Genomic DNA, 19,182 nt, shown 5'->3' on the forward strand with positions numbered 1-19,182 from the left:
CATATCGCAAAAACCTATCTTGAAAACCTAACAACTTTAAGTGGCATTTAAAAGTTGGTATTTCCCTTGTTTGTCATGAATCCAAATTGTCATGGAATGTTAACTTAAGACTTTCGAGGTTACAATACATGATTAATTTATTCCATTTGCTAAAACGTGTTTGCTTCCTATTTCCTTAGAGTTGAATTAAAGTCAAAAGACAAAGGTAGAACCAAAAATGTATTTTAGTTTTTGGATATTGGTGATATATATTGTTTGCGCCTTTTAGGAATTTTGTGTATAAAAGTCTCTATGGCCGAGTTCTGAAATGAACACTGTGACCCACACTTTAGCTCAAGATGTTAATATTTAATTTGATAATCTGAGAGTCCTAACTCAACTGGTAGGTTGTGTGTTGGTGTGACTACTGGTAGGTTGTGTGTTGGTGTGACTCAACTGGTAGGTTGTGTGTTGGTGTGACTCAACTGGTAGGTTGTGTGTTGGTGTGACTCTACTGGTAGGTTGTGTGTTGGTGTGACTACTGGTAGGTTGTGTTGGTGTGACTCAACTGGTAGGTTGTGTATTGGTGTGACTCAACTGGTAGGTTGTGTGTTGGTGTGACTACTGGTAGGTTGTGTGTTGGTGTGACTCTACTGGTAGGTTGTGTGTTGGTGTGACTACTGGTAGGTTGTGTGTTGGTGTGACTCAACTGGTAGGTTGTGTGTTGGTCTGACTACTGGTAGGTTGTGTGTTGGTGTGACTCAACTGGTAGGTTGTGTGTTGGTGTGACTCAACTGGTAGGTTGTGTGTTGGTGTGACTCAACTGGTAGGTTGTGTGTTGGTGTGACTCAACTGGTAGGTTGTGTGTTGGTGTGACTACTGGTAGGTTGTGTGTTGGTGTGACTACTGGTAGGTTGTGTGTTGGTGTGACTACTGGTAGGTTGTGTGTTGGTGACTACTGGTAGGTTGTGTATTGGTGTGACTACTGGTAGGTTGTGTGTTGGTGTGACTCTACTGGTAGAGTGTGTGTTGGTGTGACTACTGGTAGGTTGTGTGTTGGTGTGACTACTGGTAGGTTGTGTGTTGGTGTGACTACTGGTAGGTTGTGTGTTTGTGTGACTCTACTAGTAGGTTGTGTGTTGGTGTGACTACTGGTAGGTTGTGTGTTGGTGTGACTACTGGTAGGTTGTGTGTTGGTGTTACTCTACTGGTAGGTTGTGTGTTGGTGTGACTACTGGTAGGTTGTGTGTTGGTGTGACTACTGGTAGGTTGTGTGTTGGTGTTACTCGACTGGTAGGTTGTGTGTTGGTGTGACTACTGGTAGGTTGTGTGTTGGTGTGACTACTGGTAGGTTGTGTGTTGGTGTTACTCTACTGGTAGGTTGTGTGTTGGTGTGACTCAACTGGTAGGTTGTGTGTTGGTGTGACTACTGGTAGGTTGTGTGTTGGTGTTACTCGACTGGTAGGTTGTGTGTTGGTGTGACTACTGGTAGGTTGTGTGTTGGTGTGACTACTGGTAGGTTGTGTGTTGGTGTGACTATTGGTAGGTTGTGTGTTGGTGTGACTCTACTGGTAGGTTGTGTGTTGGTGTGACTACTGGTAGGTTGTGTGTTGGTGTGACTACTGGTAGGTTGTGTGTTGGTGTTACTCGACTGGTAGGTTGTGTGTTGGTGTGACTACTGGTAGGTTGTGTGTTGGTGTGACTACTGGTAGGTTGTGTGTTTGTGTGACTCTACTGGTAGGTTGTGTGTTGGTGTGACTACTGGTAGGTTGTGTGTTGGTGTTACTCGACTGGTAGGTTGTGTGTTGGTGTGACTACTGGTAGGTTGTGTGTTGGTGTTACTCGACTGGTAGGTTGTGTGTTGGTGTGACCACTGGTAGGTTGTGTGTTGGTGTGACTACTGGTAGGTTGTGTGTTGGTGTGACTACTGGTAGGTTGTGTGTTGGTGTGACTACTGGTAGGTTGTGTGTTTGTGTGACTCTACTGGTAGGTTGTGTGTTGGTGTGACTACTGGTAGGTTGTGTGTTGGTGTTACTCGACTGGTAGGTTGTGTGTTGGTGTGACTACTGGTAGGTTGTGTGTTGGTGTGACTACTGGTAGGTTGTGTGTTGGTGTGACTCAACTGGTAGGTTGTGTGTTGGTGTGACTACTGGTAGGTTGTGTGTTGGTGTGACTACTGGTAGGTTGTGTGTTGGTGTGACTACTGGTAGGTTGTGTGTTGGTGTGACTACTGGTAGGTTGTGTGTTGGTGTGACTCAACTGGTAGGTTGTGTGTTGGTGTGACTACTGGTAGGCTGTGTGTTGGTGTGACTACTGGTAGGTTGTGTGTTGGTGTTACTCGACTGGTAGGTTGTGTGTTGGTGTGACTACTGGTAGGTTGTGTGTTGGTGTTACTCGACTGGTAGGTTGTGTGTTGGTGTGACTACTGGTAGGTTGTGTGTTGGTGTTACTCGACTGGTAGGTTGTGTGTTGGTGTGACTACTGGTAGGTTGTGTGTTGGTGTGACTACTGGTAGGTTGTGTGTTGGTGTTACTAGACTGGTAGGTTGTGTGTTGGTGTGACTACTGGTAGGTTGTGTGTTGGTGTGACTACTGGTAGGTTGTGTGTTGGTGTGACTATTGGTAGGTTGTGTGTTGGTGTGACTACTGGTAGGTTGTGTGTTTGTGTGACTATTGGTAGGTTGTGTGTTTGTGTGACTCTACTGGTAGGTTGTGTGTTCGTGTGACTACTGGTAGGTTGTGTATTGGTGTGACTACTGGTAGGTTGTGAGTTGGTGTGACTACTGGTAGGTTGTGTGTTGGTGTGACTACTGGTAGGTTGTGTGTTTGTGTGACTCTACTGGTAGGTTGTGTGTTGTTGTGACTACTGGTAGGTTGTGTGTTGGTGTGACTACTGGTAGGTTGTGTGTTGGTGTGACTATTGGTAGGTTGTGTGTTGGTGTGACTACTGGTAGGTTGTGTGTTGGTGTGACTACTGGTAGGTTGTGTGTTGGTGTGACTACTGGTAGGTTGTGTGTTGGTGTGACCACTGGTAGGTTGTGTGTTGGTGTTACTCGACTGGTAGGTTGTGTGTTGGTGTGACTATTGGTAGGTTGTGTGTTTGTGTGACTATTGGTAGGTTGTGTGTTGGTGTGACCACTGGTAGGCTGTGTGTTGGTGTGACCACTGGTAGGTTGTGTGTTGGTGTGACTACTGGTAGGTTGTGTGTTGGTGTGACCACTGGTAGGTTGTGTGTTTGTGTGACTCCTGGTAGGTTGTGTGTTGGTGTGACTACTGGTAGGTTGTGTGTTGGTGTTACTCGACTGGTAGGTTGTGTGTTGGTGTTACTCGACTGGTAGGTTGTGTGTTGGTGTGACTACTGGTAGGTTGTGTGTTTGTGTGACTCTACTGGTAGGTTGTATGTTGGTGTTACTCGACTGGTAGGTTGTGTGTTGGTGTGACTACTGGTAGGTTGTGTGTTGGTGTGACTATTGGTAGGTTGTGTGTTGGTGTGACTACTGGTAGGTTGTGTGTTGGTGTGACTACTGGTAGGTTGTGTATGTGAAGCTTGTTTGTTTTTGTGCAGGTGCAAGCGATGAAGCTGCTGGTGCGATGGCTGCAGGGGCTGAAGAGCAACCAAAACAACTCAGGCACCTCGACACTCCGGCTCCTCTACACAGTCATCATACATGAGGGGGATCTCATGGAACATGGCAGGATCAAGTAAGATGCAGGGATTTCACACAAGAATTAGTCAAGCAATAATCAGAATGAATCAGAACCACTTCAGAGAATCACAAATAAACAAATCGTGAATTTGAACTTGACCTTGAACATTGTGTTACAAATTTTTTTCACATATTTTTGTGAATAGATTGTTTAAAAGAAATAATTGCAGTTCCACTCCATATGATCAAAAGGTTGACACCTTATTAGGAACAGACCAACGTACGGTGGACCTGGATAGACCTAGTTTGTAATTGCCCATACAGCTGTCTGCTGCAGTGTAATGACGTGTTATTGTTGTTCCAGTAAGCCCGAGCTGGCTCGACTGCGGCTCCAGGCCGGCTGCTGCATGCTGAAGCTGGCCGAGGAGACATGCTACTCTGACATCATCCCTTGTGAACAGTTCCAGGCCCTGGCACTCCTCATCAATGTAAGGTTAACCACTGCCTACCTTCTTAGGACAAGGAATAATAGCCTATTCACACCTCCCATCATGTCTACCGCGGGATGAAACTTTGCTTCATCTGTTTGCATGCTGATCTTTGAATGATAGCGCCAATAGTAGGAACCTGTGGCCAGTGCTGTTTTCTGTCTAGATCAGACAATCTTTTGCTTGTCATAGGGTCTTACCGGTTTTAGTAGGCAAGTGTTTTTTACCAATTTCAGATGTAAAAATTTTAAGATTATGACCCATGGAAGTTGATGAAGATGGGTCACCATTCAGTTATCAATCTGACTGGACTCATTTGTATACCTAGATGGTTGATTTGACCATGATTTTAAAATTCATTTGTTACCAAATGCCCAGCAGGGTTCAAATAGTCTAGCTCTACATTGAAAACATGGTATGTTTATCTTCATTCTGCCATGACACAATTAAATCTTTGGAGATGTTGAGAAAAGTGGCATTGATTCAAATTCCTTTTTTTATGGGTTATCAAGCTGAACTAGGGACACACCGATAGCAACGTATATGACCATAGGTAAGCCAATCTCATAGATAAGCCGGGGCAGTAACTTGGTCCTTGAAATCTGTATCAAAATGTTATGTGCAATAGATAAGCCGGCCCTAAGATCTAAAACTGGGCGGTAGGGTAGCCAAGTGGTTAAAGCCTTCACTCGTCACTCTAAAGACCCATGTTTGATTCCCCACATGGGCACAATGTGTGAAGCCCATTTCTGGTGTCCCCCCACCTTAGCACTATAACTGTTGTAAGTCTATGTTAAGGTATGGCAGTTACGATCACCTTAGTGTTCAGATTGTTGTGTACAATGGCACCTAGGCGAGGTTAGTTGGAGGGGTGACCCCGTGAACCCTGCCACTTCGGGCTTCGGTCCTGCCCCATGCTGAAAGACATGGAGCACATCTGCAATCTCTGGAGGCAAGCGACTTTGTTCAAAATATGCCTCTGTTAACCCAACAGTGGTCCCGTGAAGATTCCATACTCCCTAGAAAGTTGAGAATGAAAATCAAGGGCACACTGATCCATTGACCAGGGAGTCGTGTTACCGTTTTCATCAAGCCTCATCAAGCCTCAACAGATGGCATATAGCACATTCCAGATATCCATTTATTATACCCCTGACCTAAAAGGGATGGATTATGTTGTTTACCAAGGAATTCCCTCCCTCCATCCATTCATCTTTCTGAGGGCATTTTTGTGTGTACAACCTATAATTTGAACACAACTGCATTAATTCTGTTCAAACTGGGTGAACACTTACTATAACATACTTGTGAAGATCCGGGGTAGAATAGGTCTTCAGCAACCCATGCTTGTCGTAAAAGGCGATGGGATCAGGTGGTCAGGCTCGCTGACTTGGTTGATACTTGCCATTGATTCCAATTATGTGGATTGATGTTCATGATGTCAATCACTTGATTGTCTGGTCCGGACTCAATTATTTACAATCGCCGTCATATAGCTGGAATATTGCTGAGTGCGGCGTAAAACAACAAACAAACCTAACAAAACTTACTATAACAAGATGAGAGGTCTAGCGCATAATTTCATTTCAATATTTAAATTTGCAGGTATGAGTTTGATTTTGATATGTGTATTTTCTAAAAGAAATATTATTTTATTTCATGTTTTGAACCTAGAATTTTGTTGCTTCAACTTGTGTGCAACTACTTTATGCATTTTCCAATTTGGGTACGGAGGTGCAATGTAAAGTTTGATTTAATAAGATGGTTTTCTGAGAAAATATTGCGTTTTCATGTTTTTGAACTTATAAATATGTTTCAGTCGAAGTTGGGGATATTAGTGAACCCTGCTCACTTTTTGCCTTAATATTATCCCCTGCCACGAAGTGGAAGGGGGGGATATAGCAATGGGTGCTGTACGTCTATCTGTCTGTCCGTCACGTTTCTGGAGCAGAACTAAAAAACCATGAGAGATACCTCAAACAAACTTGCCACATAGATAGTCTATGAAAATGGCGGTAGTTCTCCTTGTCGGAGCAGATCTTGAAAAACGTACAATATTTCTTGCCTTGCACACAACGTGACATGTCATTGACGTGGGATATGAGTATTTCATGGTTGTTACTAGGGCTGGCACGAGTGGGTACTGAGGAGGACCCAGGTACCCACAGGATTACCCAGACCCTTGGTTAGTCACATGATATATTGTTTAATGGCAAAAATGATCCAGAACTCTATGGTTACACTACAAATCACTAATGTTCGCATTTCTTTCTGACTATGCACCCATTTGTTCTGACCTTAAAAGGTTTGAATAAAGATGAAACTTCAGTCAACTTCAGTGTTTGCATGACCAGATCGTTTTATGCGAGTATCTAAATACATTTTACCAGGGCTACAGTCAAACTATTCCAACTCGTGAGTCCTTCAGTGAGTACCTGGGTAGGGTCAGGTAATAGGGGGTCGGGTACCCATCCCTGCTTGTTATAATGATGACTGGTCCGACTCCTCACTTCATGGAAATAGGAGGCAGGTCACATGACCTAAGCTTATCAATCTCTTGAATGCTCATTTTGTCATTGTTCAATTGTATGAACCAAACTCACTGTGGTATCTCGGGTGATTGCACAAGCTTGAACATGTCTTGTCGTTTGATGTTCCCAGGATAGCTGCTATCATGTCCGAGTCAAGTTTGCCATCAAGTTGCACAAGGGCCTCCTGAACATGCGCCTGCCACTTGAATTCATGAGTATCTTCTCCCTGGCAGCCAATGATCCACTGAAAGAGAGGCAGCGTCAGCTCAAACAGTTCCTTAACGTCAACATTCAGAAGAGGCGCGACTACCTCAAGCAGAACCCCGCAGCGAGAAGTGAGATATTTCACATTTGGATTCTTAGCTAACTGCCCCTTTTGTTCAATTTGGAATTCTCTTAAGGTTCCTGTTTCATAGGAATATTTTAACATTGCATTGTAATACTGCATTCAGTGCAGTTATGTAAAATGAAATGGTCAAGGTTTTTCCTCTTCATTGGACCTCTCGGGCAGAAGATCGGCCTCGGAGCACTTCAAGAAAAATCCCTGCATTATTTAAGGACCATGTGTTTTCAGAAGAAGAAAGAAACTCTATATTTAAAAGGGCATTGTTATAAACTATTTATTTAAAAGGGTTTTGTTATAAACTATTTATTTGAAAGGGCATTCTTATGTGTCGTTTGAGAGCAACATTGTTTCTCTTACATGTTTATCTGTCCAATAACAAAACATGCATGCTGACTCTGAGATCTAAGCAATGGCAGCCAATGGTCATCAGATGGGAACAGTAGAAATGAGTGCCAATGCACAAAAGGCTCCTGTAGTCTTCAGTACCAAGTACCTTGAAAATGTTGGCAGGTCAGGTCGTCATGTTGATATTATTGAAATTCAGGTGAACTCTATTGTGGACTGTATGGCAACAGCAGTTTGTCCTTGCTAACTGTACGATGTGTGTTTCAGACCGAATGTTTGCCATCCTGCCAGACTACATCCTGCCCTACACTGTTCATCTCCTGGCTCACGACCCTGACTTCAAGACCTTCCAGCAGACAGATGCACTCAAGAACATCAAAGAGTGAGTTTCTCTCTTCACTGGTCTTCTTCAGGAATACTGTCTCCACTATGGCTGTCACCACCTCAAAGTGCAATGTCCCTTGCTCACGTGGGTTGCCATACCAGTTATGTCACTTTACATGGATGGTGTACCTTTCACACTCGTACTTATTTCAAAAACAACAAGTGTGTTAAATAAGTAGTCCAGACCAATGTCTTTAAGAAACACACAAGACAATATGGAATATATCATGTTTTCTATTTAAATATGTTAGGATATGTGTAGACTTTGTAAACTTGGATTACATTACATCATTATATGTTTTGCCCTGTACCACCACCTGTGCTCATAGTTCTTGTACTGCAGTTAACACAATGCTAATCAGGATCAGATGGTTTAATATCTGGTCTGGGGTAGAGGGTCTGTAGTTGTATCTAGTCTGGGGTAGAGTGGCTGTAGTTGTATCTAGTCTGTGGTAGAGTGGCTGTAGTTGTATGTAGTCTGGGGTAGAGTGGCTGTAGTTGTATGTAGTCTGGGGTAGAGTGGCTGTAGTTGTATGTAGTCTGGGGTAGAGCGGCTGTGGTTGTATCTAGTCTGGGGTAGAGTGGCTGTGGTTGTATGTAGTCTGGGGTAGAGTGGCTGTGGTTGTATCTAGTCTGGGGTAGAGAGGCTGTAGTTGTATGTAGTCTGGGGTAGAGTGGCTGTAGTTGTATGTAGTCTGGGGTAGAGTGGCTGTAGTTGTATGTAGTCTGGGGTAGAGCGGCTGTGGTTGTATCTAGTCTGGGGTAGAGTGGCTGTGGTTGTATCTAGTCTGGGGTAGAGTGGCTGTGGTTGTATCTAGTCTGGGGTAGAGAGGCTGTAGTTGTATGTAGTCTGGGGTAGAGTGGCTGTAGTTGTATGTAGTCTGGGGTAGAGCGGCTGTGGTTGTATCTAGTCTGGGGTTGAGTGGCTGTGGTTGTATCTAGTCTGGGGTAGAGTGGCTGTGGTTGTATGTAGTCTGGGGTAGAGTGGCTGTGGTTGTATGTAGTCTGGGGTAGAGTGGCTGTGGTTGTATGTAGTCTGAGGTGGAGTGGCTGTGGTTGTATGTAGTCTGGGGTAGAGTGGCTGTGGTTGTATGTAGTCTGGGGTAGAGTGGCTGTAGTTGTATGGGCTGTCTGTGGTTTTTGAGTGATACACATTGCAGTCTATGTGCTCATAGTTCTTGGACTGCAGGTAACACAATGCTAATAAGGATCAAATGGTTTAATATCTGGTCTGGGGTAGGCTTGTTGTGCTTGTGTGTAGTCTGGGGTAGGCTGGCTGTGGTTGTATCTAGTCTGGTGTTGGGTGGCTTTGGTTGTATCTAGTCTGGGGTAGAGTGGCTGTAGTTGTATGTAGTCTGGGGTAGAGCGGCTGTGGTTGTATCTAGTCTGGGGTTGAGTGGCTGTGGTTGTATCTAGTCTGGGGTAGAGTGGCTGTGGTTGTATGTAGTCTGGGGTAGAGTGGCTGTGGTTGTATGGCTGTGGTTGTATGTAGTCTGGGGTAGAGTGGCTGTGGTTGTATGTAGTCTGGGGTGGAGTGGCTGTGGTTGTATGTAGTCTGGGGTAGAGCGGCTGTGGTTGTATGGCTGTGGTTGTATGTAGTCTGGGGTAGAGTGGCTGTGGTTGTATGTAGTCTGGGGTAGAGTGGCTGTGGTTGTATGTAGTCTGGGGTAGAGTGGCTGTGGTTGTATGTAGTCTGGGGTAGAGTGGCTGTGGTTGTATGTAGTCTGGGGTAGGCTAGGTGTGGTTGTATGTAGTCTGGGGTAGAGTGGCTGTAGTTGTATGGGATGTCTGGGGTTTTTGAGTGTTACACATTGCAGTCTTTGCTTCCAGCTGCCTGTGGTTTGTGATGGACCCTCTAACTGGCCGCAGTGAAGACTACAACTATGCCTTCTTCCGGCGGATGATAGAGAACATGAAACAGACCAAAGATGCCCAGTGCCCCGATGATGATGATATGAACAAAGTAGGTAGACAGACCACTCCTTGTGGGTACAAAGTAGGTAGACAGACCACTCCTTGTGGGTACAGAGTAGGTAGACAGACCACTCCTTGTGGGTACAGAGTAGGTAGACAGACAACTCCTTGTGGGTACAGAGTAGGTAGACAGACCACTCCTTGTGGGTACAGAGTAGGTAGACAGACCACTCCTTGTGGGTACAGAGTAGGTAGACTGACCACTTCTTGTGGGTACAAAGTAGGTAGACAGACCACTCCTTGTGGGTACAGAGTAGGTAGACAGACCACTCCTTGTGGGTACAGAGTAGGTAGACCGACCACTTCTTGTGGGTACAAAGTAGGTAGACTGACCACTTCTTGTGGGTACAAAGTAGGTAGACGGACCACTCCTTGTGGGTACAAAGTAGGTAGACCGACCACTTCTTGTGGGAACAGAGTAAGTAAGCAGACCACTAATTGTGGGTACAATGTTGGTTCAGTCAGGAAGACATCAAGGCTGATCTTGCAAAGGCAGTACAATTGAGGGTGACTTGCCTTCAGGGGAAGACACAGTGAGTCAGAGCCGACAAGTCAGACAGCTCCATTTGGACAAGTGTTTTTTGTGACATGATTCTGACTGGTTGCTGTCTAGCCCTGACTTTGATTTTCTTACCATACATTCATAAATCACAACAACAGGTATGGTAAGCTGGTTTGTAACTATTTCATAAATTGGAGCCCCAAGCATGTGAACCCAGTAACCTCTGATGTATTTCCAAGCTTCCAAGAACCAGCAATGCTTTTACTACAATAATTATCCTCAGTCAGTCAGTGGACCATCGTTATGAAAACGTGTTCTTACAAAGTGTGTGACTGTTGCAGAAGTTGTATGCTGTATGTGATGTGGCCCTGGGGCTAATGAACACCAAGACCACCAACATCACCCTGAAGGACAACAACACAGAGCCCGTCCTGCCGGCCAAACTCTTCACCAAGCCTGACAAGGTGAGACAATAGATGTGCCCATCCACACTGCACTGGTTGTTGTCTGGACTCTTCAGTGGAACATTATATTAGACCTTGCCGTGAACAAAGGGACTCGTTTTCTTGAACACAGAAACTTTATTATTGATTTTAATCCATTGAACTTGTTTCCTTTTACTTCAGTCGTACACCAACACAAAAAGTTACCTTCCAAAAGACTTCAACTTTGATGGGCCAAGGGTGAGTAGATTATGTAGTTAGACAGTATTAAGTGTTTTTGTTTGTTGTTTTATATGCAATATACCAGCTATATGACGGCGGTCTGTAAATAATCGAGTCTAGACCAGACTATCCAGTGATTGTCATCATGAGCATCGATCCACACAATTGGGATACAATGACATGCATAAACCAAGTCAGCGAGCCTGACCACCCGATTCTATTAGACAAGCATAGCTGCCTTTTACGGCAAGCATCGGTTGCTGAAGATCTATTCTACCCTGGGCCTTCACAAGTTCAGTAGGAAGTGATTTTCATCCACAGCATTTTTATACATTTAATAAAAAGTAATAGACTTTTCTCCTTTGCGCTACTCAAGTAACAGTTGTGTGACTCTTACAAGAGGGTGACAGCAGTATCTTTAGTACTCATGCAGAATTACAAAGTGGCATTTGTTGGTAGATTCTGGGTCACAGTTCATTTGTGGCCAACTCATAGCTTATTGTTTGTTCATTTGATTTAATTTAAAAAAATAACTGTGCCAAAAATATAGTTGACGGGTTATATTTCACACTTGATTGACCTTGTTTAGTAAAATTTGATAGTCTCCTTGCCGCCTTTTCCTTATCACCTTTTCCAGAGTGCCCAGAAACTTGACATCTAATGTTTATCTTCTAAATGTTTCTTTGATAGGCATTTAGAAGTTGGAGTACAAAGTAAGGATAAGAATTTATGGATGAACAACTTCTTTATTACAATTAAGAGCGACGTTTCGGTATAGATTCTATCACCGTTATCAAGCAATCAACGGATCACTTGCTTGATAACGGTGTTAGAATCTACACTGAAACGGCGCTGTTAATTGTTATAAAAAAGTTGTTCATCCATAAATTCTTATCCTTACTTACTACTAAATGTTGTTTTGGTTTGCCAGAGGAAGGGAGTGCAGGCACTGATTGATGGTCCGCCCCGCTCAGGCTATGGCAGCAAGCCCGATCCCACCACCACAGAGATCATCGTGGAGAGTCCTGGGCCAGTCGTTAACCCACATCCAAAGGTTCCTCGCACCAAGAGGGGACCTCTCAGAAAAAAGTGGGTTATGTCGAGTTGGTTTTTGTCATATCCAGCATTTTTAGAACTAAAAGCATATTTGATGTTCCACAGAACTACACAATATTGTAGCTCCAGAGCCTGTCCCAACCTAATGTGAAGTCAGTACCTTGTTGCAATCCAGTATTCCACACAATGTGAAGTCAGTACCTTGTTGCAATCCAGTATCCCACACAATATGAAGTCAATACCTTTTTGAAGTCCAGTATCCCACACAATGTGAAGTCAGTACCTTGTTGAAGTCCGGTATCCCAACCTAATGTGAAGTCCGGTATCCCAACCTAATGTGAAGTCCGGTATCCCAACCTAATGTGAAGTCAGTACCTTTTTGAAGTCCAGTATCCCACACAATTTGAAGTCCGTACCTTGTTGCAGTCCAGTATCCCACACAATGTGAAGTCAGTACCTTGTTTCAATCCAGTATCCCACACAATATGAAGTCAATACCTTGTTGCAGTCCAGTATCCCACACAATATGAAGTCAGTACCTTTTTGAAGTCCGGTATCCCACACAATGTGAAGTCAGTACCTTTTTGAAGTCCAGTATCCCACACAATGTGAAGTCAGTACCTTGTTAAAGTCCAGTATCCCACACAATGTGAAGTCAGTACCTTGTTGCAGTCCAGTATCCCACACAATGTGAAGTCCCCATGTAATGTGAAGTCAGTACCTTTTTGAAGTCCAGTATCCCACACAATGTGAAGTCAGTGCCTTGTTGAAGTCCAGTATCCCACACAATGTGAAGTCAGTACCTTGTTGCAGTCCAGTATCCCACACAATGTGAAGTCCCCATGTAATGTGAAGTCAGTACCTTGTTGCAATGTAAAGTACCCATGTTATGTGAAGTCAGTACCTTGTTGCAATGTGAAGTCTCCATGTAATGTGAAGTCAATACCATGTTGCAATGTGAAGTCCCCATGTAATGTGAAGTCAGTACCTTGTTGCAATGTGAAGTCTCCATGTAATGTGAAGTCAGTACCTTGTTGCAATGTGAAGTCTCCATGTAATGTGAAGTCAGTACCTTGTTGCAATGTGAAGTCTCCATGTAATGTGAAGTCAGTACCTTGTTGCAATGTGAAGTCTCCATGTAATGTGAAGTCAGTACCTTGTTGCAATGTGAAGTCCCCATGTAATGTGAAGTCAATACCTTGTTGCAATGTGAAGTCCCCATGTAATGTGAAGTCAGTACCTTGTTGCAATGTGAAGTCTCCATGTAATGTGAAGTCAGTACCTTGTTGCAATGTGATGTCTCCATGTAATGTGAAGTCAATACCTTGTTGCAATGTGAAGTCCCCATGTAATGTGAAGTCAATACCTTGTTGCAATGTGAAGTCCCCATGTAATGTGAAGTCAATACCTTGTTGCAATTCGAAGTCCCCATGTAATGTGAAGTCAATACCTTGTTGCAATGTGAAGTCTCCATGTAATGTGAAGTCAGTACCTTGTTGCAATGTGCAGTCCCCATGTAATGTGAAGTCAGTACCTTGTTGCAATGTGAAGTCCCCATGTAATGTGAAGTCAGTACCTTGTTGCAATGTGAAGTCCCCATGTAATGTGAAGTCAGTACCTTGTTGCAATGTGAAGTCCCCATGTAATGTGAAGTCAGTACCTTGTTGCAATGTGAAGTCCCCATGTAATGTGAAGTCAGTACCTTGTTGCAATGTGAAGTCCCCATGTAATGTGAAGTCAGTACCTTGTTGCAATGTGAAGTCCCCATGTAATGTGAAGTCCCCATGTAATGTGAAGTCAGTACCTTGTTGCAATGTGAAGTCCCCATGTAATGTGAAGTCAATACCTTGTTGCAATGTGAAGTCCCCATGTAATGTGAAGTCAATACCTTGTTGCAATGTGAAGTCCCCATGTAATGTGAAGTCAGTACCTTGTTGCAATGTGAAGTCCCCATGTAATGTGAAGTCAGTACCTTGTTGCAATGTGAAGTCCCCATGTAATGTGAAGTCAGTACCTTGTTGCAATGTGAAGTCCCCATGTAATGTGAAGTCAGTACCTTGTTGCAATGTGAAGTCCCCATGTAATGTGAAGTCAATACCTTGTTGCAATGTGAAGTCCCCATGTAATGTGACTGTTTCTTGTACTAGGAAAGAGGAGGAACCAGGGAAGGAGAATGACGGTGATTCCAATGAGTCAGATTCCCTGGAGAAGAACTGTGGAGACTCAGACAAGTCCTCAAGTCCAGAAGTGGCCAAGAAAAGTACCCGAAGCTCTTCTCAAGATAAGAACTCTGACGAATCTCAGTCATCGAGTGAACACACAAGCAGGGGAGGTAGGGGTGTAAAAGCAGGGACTAAACAAACAAGACTCGAAGACTTTAAAGTGAAACTTTCCCCTGCTAAGAGGGGCAAGGATTCTGTGAAAAAATCTCTTGTGAATGGCACAAATAAAAGGACTGCGAAGGCAGGTGAGGGGGACGGTAGTGAAAGTGCAAAACATTCTCGGAAACGTCATGGGAGTTCAGAAGAGGATGTGCCATCAAAACGAACACGAGGCGCAACCTCAGAGGACGTTGAATCACAGAGAAATACTAGGGCAGCAGATACAAAAAAATCAAAAGGGACAAAAGATAAGAAGTGAGTTAGATAGATGTGACAAATATATTACCTGTATTTATCCAAAGTGGCTTACGAATTCATATCATCTGAAATTCGGGTGATTCCAGTGTCAGATTTGAGATTTATGAAATATAGCAAATGTTGTTCATCTCACATGAGTTGCTAGCAACTTGTTTTTAAAAACGGGAATTAAGTTTAGTTTAATAACTATTTTTTTTGGTTTACCTTATGATAGAGTTTTAAGTTTTAAGGCAATCCAACACTAACAGTGTAGATGGTTTTTGTGAAGTGCCTAATGACCATGTAACTCCATGTTGAATGCTAAGTGTGTGCTGATGGTGAGCCTGTATGGAGGGCCAGCTACTACCTAGTGTTGTTCCTACTGGATATGCTCACTCTTCCTCTCCCTCAACTTTGCCAGTGGTGGTGGGAAGAGCTATAACTGTGACGTCAGTGAAACTGACAGTGTGTCCAAGGAGGGCTCAGTGTCCACGCCAGGAGCATCACCACGGAAACGCAGAGCCTCGTCCCCATCTCCTCAGCCTTCTGCTCAGGTTAAAAGGTCAGTGTTGGTGTAACCATTGTGTCAGAAGATTTAACCTTAACATTTGACCTGTTAATAGATCCCTTTACGCTGCTAACTGAGAATTGACAGTTTTTTTGTCTCATGACCAATGGCTATTTTTGCAGATTTTTTGGTGATGTTGATGTAGATATGTTGCTCAAATACTTGTCTACTGTCTTCCATATAGGAGAACAAAGCAAATATCCTACGTTTGTCTATGGACTCCTCAGCCAGCAAATGTCTCAGTACCAATAGTTTCAACATACTTTATAACATGGTAGCAGTTTGCTTCTTTGATAATGTTAGCTTCTTCTGTGGCAATGTTGTCAAATACAATTCATCATAGGGGGAGAGGACATCTTTTAAGTAAAAGATTCACATGGCTTGGTTGAGAATGTAAGTGTGGGGGAGGGTAACTCTTGCATGCTGAAGCCACCTGGGATTTTCCTAACCCCCAAATGTGGATCTTCTCAACCAGGCTAACCGTCTCTGTCCAAGAAATACCAGAACAAAAACAAAAACATTGGGATACGTTACAGTGAACAATAGTATCGTGGTATATGACGTATTCGACAATGTGCAAGAGAAAGGCCATGTCCAGCATGAAGACAACTGAACACCCTTTCATCACTGACCCTGAGTGTAACCAAATCTGATTGACAGTGATTTGTTGGTCTAAAAAGCCAAAAGCAAAATCAGAAGCAACATGTATCAACAATTTTTTGTTTCCAAGACACATTCCGTGTACCTAAGGAAATGGACATAAAATGTATCTTACTGGCGTACAAGTATTTGCAGAAAGATATTCTTAAAAGCATTATGGATAAGGCTAAAAAAAATCATTCTTGGTTCTCAGGCACCGCTGCATCATCATAAAGTCTGCCGCACGTTTCGTTTTTATTTTAATTTTCAAAATACAAAAGAAATCCTTATATATTCCGCGTCTCGAACACACAACCTCAACAGTGAAATGCTACAATACTTAAAAACAATGCGATCCAATCTAATGTGCAGTTACTTCCCTTTCCATGCGCACTGCTTTACTGCGCATCTCGTGTGTTATGGTCATGGCGGCAATAGGAGTTTGTGTCCTTGCTTTGCTGTTTGCAAATTTGGTCAATGAAAATATTAAATTTGTGATACAACATCACTAGACATGATGATGGTATTCAAATACAAATTCAATGGTATTTGTGTACTGTATGAGGGACAATGTTTCAATACGCAAAGGTTATTTGTCTTGTTAAAAAAGCGGGAAATCGATGCTACCCTGTCTATAAAGCGAATCCGAATGAATCACATCACTAATGCATATTAAATCCCTATATTTGTAATAAAAATGTGTTTGTCTTCTGCAGAAAAAACATCTTAGCCCTTCAGCGTATTCAGGGAAACGGAATAGATTATAACAATTAAACTTGGCCAATACAAATTTGAAATTTGAGATAAAACATCACTACACATAATGATTTGCCGATTAAATTGTATTTCCTGTTATGATTTGTATTGTTTTATATGCATTGTTTTATATGCAGAGTTTAAGAATACTGTGCGTCTTGTCTCGTAAACTAAGCCGGAAGTAGCACTCAGCTGTAAACACTTTTCTAGGAATCTACCGGTGATTCGGTAAAAAAATACACAATAACTTTAAGGAATTTTGAAAAATTTTCTGAAACTATTATTTTATAAGGAATAATTTATTCCAATATCATGGTAGTTGCAGCCTTACTATATATATGTGAAATAAATTAGCGTAGCACTTTGGTTCAGCTGATCGCCTTTGCCGGATATTTTTTCATATGGAAGAATTTGACCAATCACTGTTGATGCTCCCGCGCCCGCAATTGCGAAAACTTTATGTTGACATATAATAGTCAAACTACTACAAATATGACTTTCAGCAATTCAGTGTATGGTATTTATGATATATATGTCCATTCTCTATCCACAAAAGTTTGTTTCAAGGCGTCAATAGCGGTAATTTGACGCTAATATATATTGCTGTAAATAACGGTGAGTTGTACTAGTGTGTACACAAACACAACAACAACATAAAAGGCCGCTCACCCGCACAATATTTTCAAAAGCTATTGCCTGAGAACCAATTTTATTTTATTTTTTCAGCCTTATCTGTGCCTCTCTGTAGCTGAGTGGTTCATTCATGAGGTTACAGATATATCGGTTACTTGTTCGATCCATCTGAAATATCAGTGCCATTTGTGGTTTGATTTCACATCATTATTTAAGCAAATTTCCTTAAGTTAGCCTTGTAATGTGTGTTGTATTGATTGTCTTCAAATGCAAAATAAATCCCTGGGACAGGGGGCCTTTCTGTAGAATATGCCTTTGAAAGAGGCACTTTCTGTAGAATCATCCCTGGGACTTTCTATAGAATATGCCTGGGACAGAGGCACTTTCTGTATAATATGCCTGGGACAGAGGCACTTTCTGTAGAATATGCCTGGGACAGAGGCACTTTCTGTAGACTATGGATGGGACAGAGGCACTTTCTGTAGAATCATCCCTGAGACCCTTGGACTTTCTATAGAATATGCCTGCAACAGAGGCACTTTCTGTATAATATGCCTGGGACAGAGGCACTTTCTGTATAATATGCCTGGGACAGAGGCACTTTCTATAGAATATGCCTGGGACAGAGGCACTTTCTGTAGAATCATCCCTTGGACAGAGGCACTTTCTGTAGAATCATCCCTGGGACCCTGGGACTTTCTATAGAATATGCCTGGGACAGAGGCACTTTCTGTAGAATCATCCCTGGGACCCTGGGACTTTCTGTATAATATGCCTGGGACAGAGGCACTTTCTGTAGACTATGGATGAACAGAGGCACTTTCTGTAGAATCATCCCTGGGACCCTGGGACTTTCTGTATAATATGCCTGGGACAGAGGCACTTTCTGTAGATGGATGGAACAGAGGCACTTTCTGTAGAATCATCCCTGGGACCCTTGGACTTTCTATAGAATATGCCTGCGACAGAGGCACTTTCTGTAGAATATGCCTGCGACAGAGGCACTTTCTGTTGAATATGCCTGGGACAGAGGCACTTTCTGTAGAATCATCCCTTGGACAGAGGCACTTTCTGTAGAATCATCCCTTGGACAGAGGCACTTTCTGTAGAATCATCCCTGGGACCCTGGGACTTTCTGTAGAATATGCCTGGGACAGAGGAACTTTCTGTAGACTATGGATGGGATAGAGGCACTTTCTTTAGAATATGCCTGGGACAGAAGGGACTTTCTGTAGAATATTTCTGGGACAACCCCCGTCATTTCATCCCCGACATGCCCCGTCATTTCATCCCCACCATCCCCCATCATTTAATCCCCGACATCCCCCGTCATTTCATCCCCGACATCCCCCGTCATTTCAGTCCTCAATATCTTCTGTCATTTCATACCCACCATCCCCCGTCATTTCATCCTCGATATCCCCTGTCATTTCATCCCCGACATGCCCCGTCATTTCATCCCCACCATCCCCCATCATTTAATCCCCGACATCCCCCGTCATTTCATCCCCGACATCCCCCGTCATTTCATCCTCAATATCTTCTGTCATTTCATACCCACCATCCCCCGTCATTTCATCCTCGAAATCCCCTGTCATTTCATCCCCGACATGCCCCGTCATTTCATCCCCACCATCCCCCATCATTTAATCCCCGACATCCCCCGTCATTTCATCCCCGACATCCCCCGTCATTTCAGTCCTCAATATCTTCTGTCATTTCATCCCCACCATCCCCCGTTATTTCATCCCCACCGTCCCGTCATTTCATCCCCGACATCCCCCGTCATTTCATCCCCTATATCCCCCATCATTTCATCCCCGTCATTTCATCCCCGACATCCCCCATCATTTCATCCCCACCATCCCCTGTCATTTCATCCCCGATATCCCCTGTCATTTCAAGCCCACCATCCCCCGTCATTTCATACCCACCATCCCCCATCATTTCATTCCCGACATCCCCCGTCATTTCATTCCCGACATCCCCCGTCATTTCATCCCCGACATGCCCCGTCATTTCATCCCCACCATCCCCCATCATTTCAAACCC

The 19,182-nt window shown here is 43.4% G+C and overlaps 1 protein-coding gene across 1 annotated transcript in view; it reads left to right on the forward strand.

Moving 5' to 3' along the window:
- Positions 1 to 19,182, forward strand: part of LOC124115019 (sister chromatid cohesion protein PDS5 homolog B-like) — a 64,642-nt gene that overhangs the window by 40,751 nt on the left and 4,709 nt on the right. The window contains exons 23-32 of the mRNA XM_046475805.2: positions 3,544 to 3,680; positions 3,990 to 4,113; positions 6,775 to 6,979; positions 7,603 to 7,717; positions 9,550 to 9,682; positions 10,537 to 10,659; positions 10,822 to 10,878; positions 11,792 to 11,949; positions 14,064 to 14,552; positions 14,956 to 15,096. Of these exons, the coding sequence (XP_046331761.1) occupies positions 3,544 to 3,680; positions 3,990 to 4,113; positions 6,775 to 6,979; positions 7,603 to 7,717; positions 9,550 to 9,682; positions 10,537 to 10,659; positions 10,822 to 10,878; positions 11,792 to 11,949; positions 14,064 to 14,552; positions 14,956 to 15,096 (1,682 nt within the window). The remainder of the gene's footprint in view (positions 1 to 3,543; positions 3,681 to 3,989; positions 4,114 to 6,774; positions 6,980 to 7,602; positions 7,718 to 9,549; positions 9,683 to 10,536; positions 10,660 to 10,821; positions 10,879 to 11,791; positions 11,950 to 14,063; positions 14,553 to 14,955; positions 15,097 to 19,182) is intronic.

Source organism: Haliotis rufescens, unplaced genomic scaffold (genome assembly GCF_023055435.1).
Source record: "Haliotis rufescens isolate VD_foot unplaced genomic scaffold, xgHalRufe1.0.p SCAF_7, whole genome shotgun sequence".
Lineage (NCBI taxonomy): Eukaryota > Metazoa > Mollusca > Gastropoda > Lepetellida > Haliotidae > Haliotis > Haliotis rufescens.